Source organism: Helobdella robusta, assembly GCF_000326865.2.
Source record: "Helobdella robusta unplaced genomic scaffold HELROscaffold_88, whole genome shotgun sequence".
Classification (NCBI taxonomy): Eukaryota; Metazoa; Annelida; class Clitellata; order Rhynchobdellida; family Glossiphoniidae; genus Helobdella; species Helobdella robusta.
In genome coordinates, this window is record NW_008705503.1 from 300,250 (window position 1) to 319,639 (window position 19,390).

At 31.5% G+C, this 19,390-nt stretch overlaps 4 protein-coding genes across 4 annotated transcripts; all 4 read right to left on the bottom strand.

The window, feature by feature from the left end:
* Nucleotides 1-35: 35 nt before the first annotated feature.
* HELRODRAFT_90722 (hypothetical protein) lies at nucleotides 36-2,044 on the bottom strand (the record flags this gene model as incomplete). The annotated part of the gene is made up of 5 exons (XM_009032769.1): nucleotides 36-291; nucleotides 700-998; nucleotides 1,132-1,274; nucleotides 1,403-1,511; nucleotides 1,640-2,044. 5 exons carry the CDS (start codon nucleotides 2,042-2,044, stop codon nucleotides 36-38), a joined length of 1,212 nt encoding a protein of 403 aa, XP_009031017.1.
* Nucleotides 2,045-4,302: 2,258 nt separating this feature from the next.
* Nucleotides 4,303-5,844, bottom strand: HELRODRAFT_90755 (hypothetical protein; the record flags this gene model as incomplete). The annotated part of the gene is made up of 1 exon (XM_009032777.1): nucleotides 4,303-5,844. A coding segment is annotated over one exon (1,542 nt), but the record flags the coding sequence as incomplete, so codon positions are not given.
* Nucleotides 5,845-7,919: 2,075 nt separating this feature from the next.
* Nucleotides 7,920-11,683, bottom strand: HELRODRAFT_194635 (hypothetical protein). The gene is made up of 5 exons (XM_009032803.1): nucleotides 11,327-11,683; nucleotides 10,490-11,062; nucleotides 9,796-10,009; nucleotides 9,038-9,372; nucleotides 7,920-8,859 (listed from the first exon to the last, which is right to left on the bottom strand). The coding sequence occupies exons 2-5, from the start codon at nucleotides 10,681-10,683 to the stop codon at nucleotides 8,616-8,618; spliced, it is 987 nt and encodes a 328-aa protein (XP_009031051.1). The 5' UTR covers nucleotides 10,684-11,062; nucleotides 11,327-11,683; the 3' UTR covers nucleotides 7,920-8,615.
* A 2,303-nt stretch (nucleotides 11,684-13,986) lies between these two features.
* Nucleotides 13,987-17,598, bottom strand: HELRODRAFT_194636 (hypothetical protein). Its single transcript, XM_009032804.1, has 8 exons — nucleotides 17,435-17,598; nucleotides 17,169-17,287; nucleotides 16,448-16,695; nucleotides 15,864-16,173; nucleotides 15,377-15,717; nucleotides 14,733-14,990; nucleotides 14,176-14,368; nucleotides 13,987-14,082 (listed from the first exon to the last, which is right to left on the bottom strand). Exons 1-7 carry the CDS (start codon nucleotides 17,504-17,506, stop codon nucleotides 14,244-14,246), a joined length of 1,473 nt encoding a protein of 490 aa, XP_009031052.1. The 5' UTR covers nucleotides 17,507-17,598; the 3' UTR covers nucleotides 13,987-14,082; nucleotides 14,176-14,243.
* Nucleotides 17,599-19,390: the final 1,792 nt, after the last annotated feature.

Genomic DNA, 19,390 nt, shown 5'->3' on the forward strand with positions numbered 1-19,390 from the left:
CAACAAAATTAACACAAAACTTCATTTTAAAAACATCATTCGTCTTTAACGGCACGATTAATCCTGGTACGACATAAGACCGGCATCGCCAGAGCATTTAACAATGCAAAAATTACAAAAGCGAATGAATAGCCACAGGTATCAACGATGAGACCACAAAAGGAAGCAAATACTAATTTTCCAAGCACTTCAGCTGTTGAAATGATTGCGTGGTAGGTGGCCTGGTGTTGAAATTTAATACTCTGCGACTCTAGCATCATCAATGTAAACGTGCATGTTGTTATAAATCCACTCACGATCAATTGCAGATGGCACAGCAGTGTTAAACAATCTGAAATTGAAATTTTTTCAAACTAAAATTGCTTAAATAATCAAAATTTTCCAAATTATTAATGTTTAAACCGTAGAAACGTGCCCAAAAATTATTTTTCTCTAAAACTATCAATCGATCAACCGATTAATTTGCATTTATATAGCGCAATTTATAAAAATTTAACTCTGCTTTGACCATTGGACGGATGGCTCTTACCTAAATTTTTAAAACAATCGATGAACAAGAATTTATAATAAAAAGAAATAAAAAATTTGCCACTTAATAATAGTTTACAATAAAAAAGAAATAAATGAATTAATGAATAAATGATAGAGTAAATCATTTAAAAACATTTACAAAAGAGCTGGATCTGTATGTATGGCAACTTCAACCAAAGAATTATGAAGAGGGTTTGAAGTGCGCCGAACAAAAACCTCGTCATCATCAAATTCCAAAGTAGAGATTCCAAAGAGATCACATTCCTAGTATCATTAATAAATACAAAATCATCAGTTATTATTATTATTATTATTGCTACTAACTTTCTGCACTGTATGAGTAGCCCTCCAAGCAAAGAACCAGCAATGGATAAAATTTGACCATAGATATTTAACCACAGAATGACATTTTCTTTATCTATGCCAGAATCCAATAGAAATAGTGGCAAAATTGAAAAAGAGCCTTGCTCACCTGAAATTATAAATTTAAAATTAATAATCATGATAGAAAATAAAAACAAATTATGTTATTTATTTATTATATTTACAAGTAAATAGAGAACAAAATATAGAATCCACATTTTATAAAAAAACTGAAACATGACCTAACTTATAGCACAGAAGAAAAATAACCATCCAGAAAGTATTTCTGTTGAATATGAAATCAAACTTGTCATAGAAGTTTTCTCGTGGTTTCCGTGTTGAATTTTCGTTTATAATTTTTCTGCTTTCGAGTTTGTTTGCTATTAATATTTATAAAAATAATTTTAAATATAGATAAAATATGTAATTAAATTTTCAAACTGATAACCTAATTCTTTCTTTTCTTGTTCTTTGAGGATAGTTGATGAGATAATGATGAAAAATGAACTGAAGTAACAAATTGCAATGATGAAAAATATGTTCATCCACCCTATGGAGTCCACATGAGATAACAGGAGGCCCCCAGTGAATAATGATCCTAATTTATATCCAACCACCTACTTTATAATCAAGATGCAATTAAAATTGGGTTTTAAAATGCTGGAAGTATTATAATAATGAGATACATGCATGAATGGATTATTAACGTTTCCAAAAAAAATTTACATCTACTTGCCTGGGCAACATTAGCCATGGCAAGTTTGTCAGAATCAAGAATGGAGAACGTTGTTGCATCGATAGCCACATCTTGAACAGATGTCACTAAATTTAGGATGAAAATGAATATGGAAAACATCAACAAATCTTGAGCTGAGTCAACTTGCGAGCAAAAAATTGCAATAATTGTTAGGAAAATGTTGGTAATGACGACCCACATTCTTTTGGAACCCCAGCCGTCAACCATGGGACCCCATAGAAACTTCAACAACCAAGGAGCATTTGCAAGTTTCAACAATGAAATACTTGTGGCCGATTTTTTAGCTTTACTGTGCAAATAAACAGGCAGAAAGTATGAATTAATTCCAAACGGCAATCCTTCGACGAAATATAAAAATGTTAGAAAGACATATTTGCAAAGAATGGCATTCATTTCAATTCCAGCTGTGTAAAGAATTCTTTTTTATTTTTAATAATCAATTGTAAGCGTTCGTTGAGAATAAATTAAATTGATGAAAATCGTCAGTCATTACAACGTTTTCTACAAAAATGAGCACTTTTTAGCAATTTTTTAGATTAGGGAAATTTAGAAAAAACCGCATTTTCTAAAAAAACAAAATGAAAAGTAAATTCGAGTAAAAGTAAAATATATAAAAGTAAACTTATGTAAAAAAAAACCTGGTCAGATGCTACTCAAGAGGAGGCCTATTTACCAATATACAACACTTTCTTATGAGTTGAAGCAGGGATATGCAAAGAACCTCAATTTTTCAATTTTTAATTATTTTCGGTAATGTGTATTTTATTTTTCTAAATTTCTACCAAATAAAAGTAATAAATTACCACATTGAACAACAATTAAAAAAATAAAATTCTAAGTTTTAAATAAAAGCAATTTTCCGAAATTAGTAAATATACGATCGTAACTTTTGGCCCAAACGATAAAAAATCACCCTCCAAATCTCCTCCGGAAATAAGCTCCTTGTTCGACCGTTAAAAGTGAGCGAAGGCCGTTATATTTATTCTAGTAATGTAGTATATTGTATCAGTGATGACATACGTGAAAATATATATATATAAATGAATATTTTTACAATATTCTATGAATTCTACCGAATATTAATAATTTATAAAGTAGTGAAGTTCATCAAAACGGTAAAAGTTACGTTTGAAAAATTGAAAAACTCAACTACATTTTGAATAATGCCGAAAACGCATTGATGTTTATAAATATTTGTATTTATGATAGTCTAAACCCAAATATATATATATATATATATATATATATATATATATATATATATATATATATATATATATATATATATATATATATATATATATATATATATATATATATATATATATATATATATATATATATATATATATATATATATATATATATATATATATATATATATATATATATATATATATATATATATATATATATATATATATAAATTTTTAATAAAATATGAAAAAGAACAATAGTTTTTTGCTTTTTAAAAGTAAAAATCTCAACATCGACATCTAATACGTAATATATACGTAATTTTCATATTTTATTAAAAATTTAATTGTAGACGTATAGAACAATTTCGATAATATTATATATATATAAATTTATATATATATATATATATATATATAATTATTGTTAAGATTGTCGTACAATTTTTTTATACATGTACATATACATATGTACTCGCATACATAGACAGATATGGGAAAAATATATCTAATCATAATCAAAATGCAATGGATTATCAACTTTACTTTTTTACATACGTCTGCATAAAAATGCTAGCTAAAAATAAACTAATTATATTAATAATAATAATCCTGAATGACAGTTAAAATAAAACATACAGCAAAAAAACTGTGCCGTGAGAGTAATGGTAAAATAATCATCGAGTTCCTCACTGCCATTTCTGCAATCCTCATCACGAACATTATAAATATTAAAAATGACTATAATTTCGTTTGTTAAAAAAGATGAAATAATGAATAGATAAATGTTTAGCACATGCATGTTTTCAATTATTATCATCATTAAAATCATCAATAAAATGTCATTAAAATGACTGATGTTCCTTCATCTCTATGCTTTATCAGTTGGTTGAGAATCAGTGTTCAATAGGCACGAGTCTGACTTATGCCTCTCATCCTTTTACATTCCGGGATGTACATCTGGTCGTTCGTTATGTGTGTCTTGGTACTGGATGCGTTTCCGTTGTTGTAGTTAAAAGGTGGTAAAAACTCGCTGGCGAAATTGTTGTACTCCGGTGAAGGACGTGGGTGAGTGGTTGATGTCAAATGGGATGACGAATCTGATAAGCTCATATCATCCGTACGTTTTCTCTTGTTGTTGTAGATTGAAGATCGAAGAAACTCGCTGGCGAAATTGTTGTACTCCGGTGAAGATCTAGGGAGAGGGAGAGTGGTTGATGTCAATTGGGATGACGAGTTTGAAAAGCTCGTACATTCCGGAATGTTCCCCTGGTCGTTTGTCATGTGTGTCTTGGTACTGTATGCGTTGTAGTTTAAAGGTGGTAGAAACTCGCTGGTGAAATTGTTGTACTCAGGTGAAAGTCGTGTAAGAGTGGTTGATGTCAATTGGGATGACGAATTTGATAAGCTCATACCATCAGTATGTTTACTCTTGACTTCCCTGCTTACTGTATGTAGAACATCGTCTGGCAAATAATTTTTCAGTTCTTTTTTCCTAAGATACTTTACGTCCATGTTCATTCCCTCCTTCAGGTTAGGCCCGAGAGCGACACTTATTTGTTCATAGAAGTAGAGTGCTTCGTCGGTTAGGTTTACTTTCACGTTAGTCTGGGAGAAGGTCAGGCCAATAAACCACTGAGTGCAGTGTTGTTCGGTAGAATCACTCCTTGGTGGATATGCTTTGGTGTTGATATGCGCCAACTTTATTACTGAATTAGCCTCCATTTTCTGCACCAGGAGACGTAGTTTTGACTCGACTAGTCCGTACCATTCCAGATGAGTGGCTGCAGTGGAAGAGCTAATCCTTACAACAATGAAATGTCTGTACTTGCGGAAGAAGTCATAGGGCTTGAAGAGGATCTCCCAACTGTCTTTTTCGTTTAAAATTTCTGTAGATATATTAAAACCCCTCTTAAATTCATCCATCATTATATCTCTAGTTGATGTATTAACATTGTACGTAGAATTCTGGTTCGGGAAACAGGGGGTTATGATTGGCATTAGGTGGCTGCGATCTGAGAGATTTTTCCTTGGATCCCAGGAACTAAATGTTTCAGTCATATTACTTTCACTCAGCTGTTTCAGCAAAACTGGTTGTGGCCATTTCCACTGAGAATAGATAGAGAAAAATTTTTGCACTAGCACAGATGGGGTTGCATTTGGATAGAGTTGGCAGACGCGGGCCACCAACATTGCCCACGACACACCACCCAAAAATCCAAGAACATTAGAATATATTTCTCTTCTTTTGGCCCATAACTTGATTGCTCTCAGGGTCATTCTAAAACTTTCAAGGTTCGAAACTAGATTCATTATTTCATCAGTAACTCTACAACCATTTAAACTTCTGACACATTTTTGATCCAGATTTTTCAGAATGCTGTCGTCCCTCAAGTCCTGTGTATCTTTAACTTCTGTTAGTGCTAATCTCGCGAACAACATGTCAATCTCAATACCATCAAAGGTCATCTTAATGACGGGCACAAATGCATCCTCAATGCTCTTCATGTTTTTGATGCTTGGTTCTCCTCTCAAAATATCGGTGAACGAACTGAAAAAATCATTTCTTTCAATATGCCGAGGGACTACACACAACAGGTCAATGTCTGCCCCTTTCGCATTAATACCTAATCTGTAAGATCCAAATGTGTAAACCTTAGCTCCTGAGTTTGATGTCTCCGGTATGTTCTTTGCAACGGCCATGTCTTTATTCCAAATATCTACTAGCTGAACTATTTTTCTTAGAACATCTATTCTTTTAGTTATTTCTTCAGGAGTTTCATACATATCATTGGTATGCAAATAAACATCAAGCTGTTCAGTTAATTTTAACTCCTCTGGTTTCGGCTCCGCCAAGCTTATGGGTCCGGTAACTCCGACCGTTTTGTTTTTGTTAACAGCAGACGATGACGTGGACGAGGATGTAGTTAGAGAATTTTCATTTAATGTTGTTAATTTTGGCACTGATGGCAAAAATTTAAAGCCAATTTCATTCATTTTAGCCTTCCTATTGTTCACTTGTTTCAGAAAGTTTGCGCGGCCATTATTTGCCCCCTGAAAGGTGGCCATTTTATTTGGCTTGTTGTTCGATGATCTCATGTTCTGTATAATTTTAATTTAATAAAGCAACTTTCTAAAATAACTACTAAACTATTGTGTAATGGAATTTAGGACGAAATAACTTCAATGTAATAATGCAACTTTCTCTAATAACTGTGGTGTAAGCTAATTAAGGATAGAAGGTCTATCAGTAGCTGACAAATAATATTTGGTAATGGAAGTTAATGGTAGTGCTTCACGTTTATATAGACTAATAGTCTACACTAAGAAAGAACATTTAAAATTGACTTTGTTAAATTTTTTTATTGGTTTGCATTTAGTATCTTTTACAAGTCTTTATAATTGGATAGTTATTATAAAATTATAACTATATAAAAACTATCCAATTATTTTTTACAAGTTTTTATAATTGGATATTTATTATATAATTATTATCTGTATATTTTTAATTTTTATAATAATTAAAAATAATTAAAAATTAACTTTTTAAAAATTTAATTATTAATGTTTAGTAATAAAAGCTAATGCTAATACTTCTCATTTATATAGACTTCATTACCAAAGAACACTTACGATTGACTTTGTTAAATTTTATTGGTATTTATATTGGTTTGCATATAGCATCTTTTACAAATGAATATCGTACAAAGATCGCTTTCACTTTGATTGATTTTGGCGGACTTTGCTTTGTAATCAGTATTTTCTACAATTCTCTGTGTTATCTTGTATTTAATTGATTTGTATTCAAGTATCTTTTACAATTATCTTGTCTTTTATTCAATTGATTCTTATTCAGTACTTTTTTTCACAATTATTTTTGTTATCTTTTATTTAATTGATTTTGATTAAGTATCTTCTCGTGAATAGTTAACGATCATTTAATTAGGTAATACTTAGTGCATTTTGACTCTTTCAAGTGTCATCAGTTTGTTATTACAAACTTTGTGTAATTCGACACTTTCACGTGTTATCAAATTAGTTAATGCACTCTTTAACTTTGCGCAATATGACACTTTACAAGTAATCAGTTAGTTAATACTATCTTCAACTTTGTTCAATATGACGCTTTTACGTGTCATCCATTTAGTTAATACAATCATCAACTTTTTGCAATATGACACTTTTAAGTGTCATCAGTTTGTTATTACAATGTTCAACTTAGTGTAATTCAACACTTTCACGTGTTATCAAATTAGTTAATGCACTCTTCAACTTTATGTAACATGACACATTTACGTTTTATCAAATTAGTTAATACAATCTTCAACTTTGTGCAATATGACATCATCAGCTAGTTATGTGTGTGTGTTGTGTTTGTGTGTGTGTATGTACGTATGTGTGTGCTGTGTGTTTGTGTATGTCTTGTGAGTGTGTGTGTGTGTGTGTTTATACACTAATTCTTTGAATACCGTTCTATTGTATACTATTGTATAATATAGAGTGTGCTCGCATCGTTCACGCACACACCCACGCGTACACCGAACATGTTTGATTAATTAATTTTCAATAAAATCATAAACTGTAGTTTGAGAAGTTGCTTTTTAAAATTATTGCATTGGTATATAGACAAGGGGAGGCCTATTTACTTTTTGAACTTTTAATTATTTTCAATCAATCAATCAATCAATTAGCTTATAAAGCGGTATTCCCGTGATGTTCAACAGCGCTCCTCAATGAATTTTGAAAAGAGATGAGTCTTGAGATCCGCTCTTTCGGTAATGTGTATTTTATTTTTCTAAATTTCTACCAAATAAAAGTAATAAATTACCACATTGAACAACAATTAAAAAAATAAAATTCTAAGTTTTAAATAAAAGCAATTTTCCAAAATTAGTAAATATACGATCGTAACTTTTGACTCAAACGATAAAAAATCACCCTCCAACTCCCCTCCGGAAATAAGCTCCTTGTTCGACCGTTAAAAGTTAGCGAAGGCCGTTATATTTATTCTAGTTATGTGATGATACCTAGCTTATTTCATAGTTTGCTCGCATTTGAAGGACACGCGAAGTTTATTAATTACAATAACTTTATTTTTTTATCGTGAATTTCAAATCATGGCGAAATTAAATGTATTTTTCTTACTTTAAAAAAAAATTAAATGTTTATCCGTGTATTTTCAAGTTTCATGTATTCTCAGGCATTCTTATATAGCTACAGGTGCTGCTGCTACTACTACTTCTACTTTTACTACTACTACTACTACTACTACGACTACTACTACTACTACTAAACACTAATACTACTACTATTACTACGGTAATTATGTGAAATTAGATATTTCTTTGAATATTATAATAGAGATAAATGTCAAGACAATTTATAATGGTCGGTTGGAAGACGTATCATTAAAACAATGAAAATAATTGCGGTAAATTTAATAAAAGAAGAAAAATCAACGTAAACTCAACCTTATAATTTAAAATAATATTTCAAGGTAAATTATGAAGAAAGCTGAATGGTGTTTGTAACAAACTTAAACTAAACGTCTTGGGTCAAAAATGCCGAATGTTAATCGTCCGACTGTGCTGAAGTAGATTAATGGATATATAATATAGATGAGTCTCTGATAATTTAATCGTGTATGTGTATGGTGTGTGTACGTGTATGGATGTGTATGTATGTGTATGTATGTACGTCTGTGTATTTATATTTTATTTTAAAAATACACAGAATAAAGTGACTGTTAATAAGTTAAGAAAAGCAAATCATTTGGACAACTTTGCACTGTTCGAGTAATTATTTAGGACATAATGCTGTTTTTTAGAGACATTTTTACCTCTCTTAATGTTTGCAGAGGCGTGATTTGTGATGATGTGCGTGCCGCTCATCTCCGTCTCCCTCACTCCACAGCATGTCAGGTTCCTCCTGTGTGCTTCTATGTAGAGGAAGAGTAGGCAGCAGATGGCGATGATTAGCGACGGCCACAACATGCAGTGGACCACGTCCCATCTGATTCGTTTCAGTTGGTTTTTCTTTATTAATTCATCTCAAATCAAATTTGCGTCTATTATATTTGTCAGTTGTTTTAGTTAGATTTTGATTTATCATCTCGATTAAATTCAGTTAACTTTTCTTATCGGAAAAATTTCAATTCTAAAAAAAAACTAAAAAAAAAAACTTGATATACATGGTGTAGTTTTTCTGCTCAATGACGTCATGCGGCTCGTCAACGTTGTAGTAGCAGAAAAAGCGACTGCTGACACCTGCATCAGCCGCTGTTTTGTTCTCCATGATCGACCTCCAATTTACTTTGTTGCTACTGCTGCTGTTTTTGTCGCCACTGACGTGCGAGGATGAGTTGTAGTAGTTGGCGATGATTTGGTTCAAAACGTTCTCGTCGATCGTGTTCTCATCCAGTCTTTCTTGCAGGTACCTGAATGCAAATAACCGCCACCTGTCTACGTAGTCCTCCACGGCTTGAACGTTGTCATGCATGTTCTGCATGCACACGTGGAATGAGCACTGTGTTGTGTTGTATTGTATTGAATTGTATTGTAATGTATTGTGTTGTATTATATTGTATTGTATAGAATTGTGTTGTATTGTGTTGTATTGAATTGTATTGTATTTTAATGTATTGTATTGCATTTTATTGTATTGTATGGTGGGGTTGGTTGGATGGCGAGGAGAGCTAGTTTATTTTATGAAATTAATTATTGTAATAATTTAAAAAAATATTAGACTTGAGAGGGTAGCTAATGTTCAAATAGCCAGTAGCGTAGCCAAAAATTTTCCATAGAAGAAGCTAGATATTTTTAGAAAAAAAGGTTGAAGACCTGCATTTTTTGTTCAAATCTGTCATGACACTTCAGTTTTTAAATAAGTTTATACATACTCAAATCATCAAAAATTCAACACACTCAACCCAGAAAAAAGAAACTCAACCTGACTGAATGAACCACTGGCCTCAATGCTGTCAGAATGTAGGAACCCTTCCTTCACCCTTCCCCTGGCCACGTATCCAACTGTGATCCTGACGCACGGAAACTGAGTTGGGATACAGAGGCCGGCGTGTTTATCTTTTGACTTGTCTTTGTGACAGTAGTGGCAGGTCTTCAGCTCCGTGTAGGTTATGTTCTTCACCCAGCAGTCCTCGCTTCTGAAGAAGTTTTCAAATTTTACTTTCGTAATATTTAAATTTTCTGATGTTTGATGATTTGAATTTTAAAATGATAAGAGGTGGAAGTTTTTATTTGCTTCTATTTTCGTTGCAAATATTTAAAAATATGTAGAATGAAAATGAGTTGATCAAGCAATGAATGAATGGACGAATGGACAAACGAGCGTGTAACAAAATAAATTGCAAACAAAAACATCATGTTAACAATTACAAACATAGATAGACAAGCAAGTAATTAACGAAGAAAAAAACGAACAAACGGATGAACAGACATTAAGAACGAACAAACTAAGGAACTAACCGGCAAACACTTGGATGACTGTGCAACCACCCAACCAACCAACCAAACAGACAACCAACCAACCAACCACCCAAACAGACAAACAATCAATCAACCAATAAAACAGACAAACGACATAAAAAGTAGACCAACAAAATGGCAAGCAAACAACATCTCACTTTTTATAAGCAGACGCCAACGAGTACTCCCTGACGATGATGACCCCGCAGACGACCAGCGTCACAGTGCAGACCACAGATATGCTGACCAGAACGCACGTAGTAGCCGCAGCTCTCGTTGACCACGACCTTATGGGGTTGAATGATTTATCCTCAGAAACCACCAGTGCACATGCACTCGCCATGTTCGCCATCTTTTCTCCTTCCAAGTTCGGTTTGGGGCAAGTTTCGCAGATAGTTATATAAATTCTTTGGTTTCTTCTGTGAAAAGAGTTTCTCACATGGAATTCATAAAATTTAAAGTGCTCCTTAGAGCTGTAATTGTGTGAAATGATCGGAGAATATTAATTGTGATGAGGTGAGTAAAATTAGGATGACGAAGGATGATGATTTCTAGGTCTCAGCAATTTTCAACATTCACAGTGCAGGCAGAATATAAAAAACTCGGTGATGATGTTAATAAGTTGATTCAATCAGTTTTTAATCTGATTATGTCCGCTCAATAACTGTCCGTCAGTTCAACGCGAAATAGATTTCCAAGTTTATCTATGATACCTCTTGAGTCCATGAAACCTGAATTGTTATTGTGCATCTTCTAAAAAAATTTCATCAACAGTCTAAAAAAGGAAAATAATAAAAATTAAGTTTGGAAATCTTGAAACAACTATTTATATATACACACATACAAATACACACATACAAATACACACATACAAATACACACACACGTACACGCACACGTACACATACACAGGCACACATTAAAGCAACTATTTGTACACAGCAGTAGAAGATATCGATTGATAAATAATAAATAATAGCTGGTTCGGTCTTAACCTTACTGAGTGAATCAAAGCACAATCTTACAACACGTTGCACGAATTAAATATAACAAAATAATTAACGTTAATTATTAATAACACTTTTATTATAATTAATAAACTAATATTAATTAAATTAGCAATTATAAATAATTAAATTAATAATTATTAATAAAAACTCAACTAATATGGAGTTATCTTATTATTTAGCAATATTTGATTATAAAATATTCACGATTATTTATACACCAATTGATTTATCGTTCATAAATTCCCTTATTTATTTTCAATTCATTCCTTTATTCACTCATTTCACTCATTCATTCCTTCAATTCCTCACTCCTTCATTTGAATTTATTTAGCTATCCTTAATGGCAAATGCTCAAGTTACAAATTATCAAATGAAAATTGTTTTTCCATGCTCTTTTCATCTGTCATTGTTATATATAAACGTATATATATATATATATATATATATATATATATATATATATATATATATATATACATATACAAGCAGGTGTAGGCCAATACACACACAAATATGAAAATATAACACTTATATTACACACACACACACACACACACACACACACACACACACACACACACACACACACACACACACACAGGAGTGTGTGTGTGAGTATAATACTCTATTCTTTCATCCATTTAGCAAAAGGGTTCAATGATAAACAAACCGATAAAAAGTTTTATAGGATGTGTTAAAAATATTACTGTGTATAAATATACACATACACACACACACACATATATATACATTATATATATATGTACATTATATATATATATGTACATTATATATATATATATACACTATATATACACACACACATATATACTAAAAAATACATACATACATATATATTTCTTAGTATTTCTAGAATGACGAGGTTCAAAACAAAAACAAGATAATGTTCTAAATGTGTTTGTTTACCGTTTTAAACATCATAAGAATTTGTTATATATATACACACACACACACACATGTATATATATATATATATTTGATTCAACAATTCAGTTAGTTGAATATATATATTTGTGTACGTTTCTATCTTGTACATATTTTCATTCCATATTTGTTTTTCGTATGATTACAATTATGCGTTATCAGAGAGACTTCATGAAATTTTATACCTGCTCTTAATGTTCGCACACACACACACACACAAACACACATACATACACACGCACGCACACACACATACCTTTAACAGAAGAAATGACTACGACACAATGATGATAACAAAAGCAATGATGAGGAAGCTGGAGATGATAAAGAAGATGATGATCATGTTAATTTTCTCTAATACATCAGCGTTGCATACACATACATACACACATACATAAATACGTACATACATTTTTGTAAGGGTAATTTTTTATTTTAACATAACATTCCTACAATAAACAAGCACTTAATGCTTAAGTTTCTCTCTTTAAGCTTGCGAATATATACACACACATACATACACACGTACGGTAATACGCACACACACAGACGTATAGGTACAAAACGGAGCAGTTGTACAATAAATCATCTTTTTTTCACGTACGTCTACATAGGTCTTCAAGTAATATTTAACAATGTTTGTTGTTCATTATTGATAACACACACACATATATATACATCCCTTATCTGCCCTACCATAAACCCAACCATGGCGCTTCAAATTTATTATAAACTTCATGGATTGAAACAACCAGAATATAATTCTTGATGGAGCATAATTGAAATGTTCAGCTATATTTCTAACGTATTTGAATGAAATGAAATATCAGAAATTGGAAGACGAATAAATGCTAATTCACTGAAACGGTCAAACATTCCTCATGGATCTATCATTGAATTTAATAATTATCATCAGCTGGTGCCGTTGTTACTGAATTGAACTCGTTCGCTCAATCAACCGCTCAATCTTAAACCACTGATGATGCTTAGAAGTGCGAAATAAAACTGATCTGTTATAATAAAATATATCTTCAATGCAATGATGATACACATATTGTATATATTATTATTGGTGTGCTTGTAAGCGCCATTTAAAATGATCTCAGAGGCGCTAACGATTATTGCAGTACACTACGTAGCGCTTTTTTAAAGCAGTGAAGTGAATGGAGAGAATAAGACATTAGCACAAGTAAGCTTGGACAAGAAGACGTGGAAGTTTTAACCTTTTACGAAATTGAATAGCAGACAACGCAAGATCCCGGAGGTTCCTAGGCAAATCATTCCAGACAGCAGGACCCATTACGGAGAAATTCCTTCGACAAAAAGCCAAGTTTGTGTCAGGTACAAACAGTAAACCTGAATTGTCAGAGCACAAAGTTAGACTTAGCAGTGGCATTGTTCTAGGAATGATTCTTCTGTCAGTTAAATATTTAGGGGCAACTCTTTTAATACATTTAAAAACCGTTAAACATATCTTGAAAATAACTCTTTGATAAACCGGAAGCCAGTAAAGAGCAAAAAGAATTAGCTTAGCGTGATCGTATTTGAGGCCACCTGAAACAAATCTTGTAGCCCAATTTTGAACCGACTGCAGTCTAGACAGGGTATACATATACATATATATATATATATATATATATATATATATATATATATATATATATATGAGTTTATATATGTACATATATATTACTTGGATGTTTTAGAATGCATTTTTTATTTAAAAATGACAAAAATAACCAATCATAAAACACAATACATCAGCTGAACACGATGAAATAATTTGAAATAATTTAAAATATATTTTCATAAACGAAAATAAAAACAAATATGAAGATGATGACGACGACGATGATGATGTCAACAATGATGATAATGACGTCATTGTTCACACACACACACACACACACACACACACACACACACACACACACACACACACGAGTTGACGATGACGTCATTGTTTACATTCGTGTTGATATGACGTTGGAATTCCTGTGCAGCCATCAACTACAGCAACGACATCCGTCTCGCCTAACTTCATCTCCAGTCCTCTCCAGGACCGTGCGGACCAGTGCTCTCCTAATTGAGTTAATTAAACTCAATAATTAAGTTAATTAGAAATTCAAGGGAGTTAAGTTAATGAACACTTTGTTAATTAACGAAATACAACATCAGAATTTACACCAAGTAATATCCAGGTTACGAGTGTAAAAAGTGTGCAAAACTAGCAATCAGGTCTAGAGTGAGTACGATTAGTTTACATAATTTGAACTTGAGGCACTTGGAAGGTGAACGTTCAATCATAAAAAACATATAAAAGTTAAACTTTTCATCAATCAACAGTTCTGGGCATCAACAACAGCACCAAACGTCTTAATCATTGCACCGCTAAACTAAAAAGAGATAGAAATTGAAATGACATCAACCTAAATAAACAACAGACCATAAGATGACTGGGCAGCGATACTTCTGGATCCGAGACATGCAATTTCCTTAACATCCCCATCCTCGTCACTGTGGCAACAACTTTCGTCACCATGGCAACATGAACGTTTATTATTATTCTTATTATTGCGATGACGTTGTTGTTGTTGCTGTTGTTCGTATTCTCCCAACCCTATCTTCCTGGTTCTTCCAGTTATAAGTGAAACATCCATCGTGACGTCACCGACCAATGTGTCGTCGTCATCCGCGTTCACTTCTGATAATTATTTATTCATTTTAAAAAAGGTTATAAGGTTATAATGTAGGTAACAACAACAATGATAAATACAGATACATACATAAATAAATATATTATTATAAATAATAATGATAATTATATAGAAAATATTCACTGAGGCGAGGTCATACGTAATAACGAACGTTTGCATTCTAATGGATGATGATGTTTTTTTTCATATAATTACCAAAAATAGCTTAATTGACAAATTAAAATAAATAAGTGACCATGTACTGAAAAAAAGATAAGTTTAAAATGATAAACTGATCATAAATAAACTAAGGCTAGATTAGAGTTGAACGAAAAAAGATGAACATTCAAGAATTTAAAATAAAATCTAAAAGTGAATTTAGCAAATGATCCACTTCTAGCTAGTTCTCCTAGATCCAGTAAATAATCACCAGTCCAGGCAAATGTCCTCTTGCAGGCCAACAACATCTCATAAGGTGTAACAATAGGCTGTAGGTAGTCAGAACAATCAATGAAAGCATTCAGTGGGCAGGAAACATAAACAAAGGCATCAAATTCACTGACGTTTGCCAGTTTTGCAGGATTCAACGAGCCGGGGCTATATATTCGATACCTCTTCCCCACCTGCCTAATCGAAGTTTTCAATTTTTCAATGACTTGAGTAGAAAAGTTACTGAATGTAGAAACAATTATGCCTATGAAATTTGCATCTCTTGCTTTCTCTACCATGTAATATCTGCAAGTTATATTTTTAAAATAAATAATGATTTGCAACAGACTGGAGTAAAAATTTTTTGAAAAGATTACACAAACTGGTATTAAAAACTAATGAAAACAACATAAAATGATGAACATAGAATAACAAAAATTAAAAGAAAGAACCTTTTCTTCAGCAGCTTATTGCAAGACCAGCCATCAACAAACGAATCTTCCTCAACTTTATAAATGGCACATGAACACTCATTAAGCCTCATCAAGAGACTGGTTATGAAGCTATCTTCGCCACCAATGTATATGATCTTAATGGTTTTTCTGTCTTCTGCTGAAAATTTAAAATTTCTACCAACGAAATGTTGGTGAAATTTATGCTCATCTGTTGCTGTTTGGTTGTCACCATCGTCAGCAGAATATTCCTCTATGATAGGGCAATGAAACAATACATTGAGTTCTTTGAAGCATGATGTAATCTCGTCTGAAAATTGATTTTTTGGTTTTTAAAGCAAAACTTAAATAAACAGGAAATTTAAAATTATAAATCAGGCAAACAAACAAATGAATGGACGAATGATTACGATCTATAACCAAACCCAATAAAGACAAACAGATAGAGATCCAATGGAGGAATGTTATACAACAAAATTTAAACAAAACAAGCACTAAATAGAATGAACAAAACAGATAAATTGAAACACATGCCACATTTATTAAGTTGAGTGCCCTTTTTAACATGAAAAAATTTCAACCACCTCTCAGATAATGATAGGCAAGACCATACACAACCACATATCGAGTTGTAGCAATCATTTCTTCGGGGTTTTTGGTCATAAATTTCTTCAAATTTTCACCGAATGTTGACAAATTGAGAGATTTCTTGGGGAAAACATACTTAACAGGGAATTTTGTTTTGTAGGAGTTCGGTGAGAAGCATGCCTCGCCATAGTGAATGAGACAGTCAGATCGCAAGTGTTCTGCATTGATTTCATCCAAACAACAACTTCAATGCGGTTGTTGTTGGTTAAATTGAATTAATAGTGAAATAAATTAAATAGCTAAGTATTAGAAATGGAGATTGTGCAATTATAAAGATATAATATAATCAATAAATCAATTAATTAATTAAAATTAACTCAATGAGTGAATCTCATTAAAAACCATAAAATAATAAAAAAAATTTCATTTAATATATATATATATTAAATATAAATTTAATTATTAGACTGTCAAAACTAGTCAAGAATTTAATCCAAAATATATTGGATATATAAATATATATGAATACATGAATTATGTTGATAAAAATTTACTGAAACAAATTGAAAAATTTGAATGTAAGTTGATAAACATTAATAAATCAGTGAGATTTATTACACCTTGTCAAGAATTTTGTCTTCTACCAGCATACATACATATACACATAATATATATATAATATGTGTATATATATATAAATTTACATAGACAGACAACCTGTTGTACTTGTTATCAGCAATTATTGCCAGTTCAGTTGAGGGAGGCAACTTATTCTTGATTTCCAGATAAATTTTTATTGAGTCCTTGTACAAATCTTCACAAAACTGCAGGGCAACCTTTATAATAATTAATTCATTCAAATAAAGTCATAGTTAAGTAATTTAATTTGTTTAACTGCTAAACATTTACAGAATTAATTTTTTTTTATTTTAAAATTAATTTTCAAATAAATAAGTGACAGTGAAAAAAAAATGTACACAGACCCTTTGAAAATTGTTTTCCGTGATCCATCTAACGCTAGATTCAATATCGAATCGCCAATAAAACAAATCCATTTAAAATAAATTATTAAATTATTCAAATTAGAAAATTTTTAAAAAATTTAAACCCAAAATTAAAAAGAGTTCGATCAAAATAAAAACACCCGTGAAAATGGGCGATATTAAAGTTATTACAATCACGTTGCTCTTCAAAAAAAGGTACGTTCGGCCAGTTTTGGGATGAGAAACATGGTGAGAAAGGCAACGCGAAAACGACAACAAACACCAGTCATGAAATGAACAAGCATCACAACTACTACAGACACAGCGCCGATTTAACATTCTAAAACAGACAATATCTCAATACATAGATACAATTGATAGATACAAGAACCACTTCGATACCCACGGCAATGTATTATACACAGTACGTACGCATGTATGTACAATATCCGTATCATACATACCGTATTATATATATAGATACATGTATATACATGTACTTTTATAGTCACTGCTTGTATAAACTGTAATAATGTTTGTGATACAATATCAATCGGATAGGGAACAAACAAACAAACGATTAAATAAAATAGAGATATACCCAACAAGTAACAAGATTATCTTTCAAATTTATATATTTCTTCTCTGGACAAGATAGTGTTAGAAACAATTTATTAATCATAATTAATTCAGGAGCATCAACATTATCAAGTACTGTCTGTCTGTCTGTTTATATATCATTAGCTATTAAAATCCTTCTAATATAACATATCGAGATGATGAAGATGATGACGACGACGATGACGATGATAGCTTCAGAAACGAACATAAATTGAAACAATCGCCCGCTCGCTCTATATTCAAAAAATTTTAAGAAAAAAAAAATACAATTTAAAAAAATTACAACAGAAATGTAATTTAATAAAACCTGAAAGAAATTTTCATCGAAAAGCACACAGCTGCCAACAGTACAGCACATAATATGTAATATATATGTACTCTGTCCGATTCTGCAGTCTTAATTCACACTTACACACGCACACACACACATATACACACACTCACTCACACACACACATATCACATATATATATATATATATATATATATATATATATATATATATATATACACATACACAAACACACACGCACGCACACAACCATATAAAAACGCATACACACCAACAACTCGCAACTTTAACGCGTTAATTAGTCAACTAATTAATATATATTTAAATATATAATGAAACATTAATTGATTAATCAATTAGAGTCAATTAACCTTCTAATTATATTATTAATTAAATCTATGTTAAAATCAAAAACCACTAGTGAAGTTTAGCATATATGATTTTAAAACAAAACAGCCATTTAAAAAATATCATTATATATATATATATATATATATATATATACACACACATATATATATATATAACCGTATATATAAATTTTGATATATAACCGACATGTTTATGTTATGTGATAGTGATAACATTAAAATATAACAATGTGCAACTAATAATAATACTAAAACTAACAACAATCAATAAAAATAATAAAAATAATATAACAAACAATAATAATATAACAATAATTATTGTTATAAATATACGTTGTGAATAAAACAATATGGAATAATAAATAACAAAATGAGAGAAATTATTAGAAATAACTAGTTTATAATATATAAGTAAATGTATGTAAAACGAATGTATGTGTATGTGTGTATATATGTAATGTGTGTGTGTGTGTGTGTGTGTGAATGTCTGTGTGTCGAGCGTATACACACATAACAACAACAACAACACACGTTTAGACGACATTTTCCCCGAGATCGGGGGTTGCCGTTTGGCTACCTATGATGAAACCGAAATACCCCTCGACGCCATCCACATCTGTCACTCGCCTCAGTATCACGCAACCCCGCTTTCACCCTGTCCTTCTCCACCTG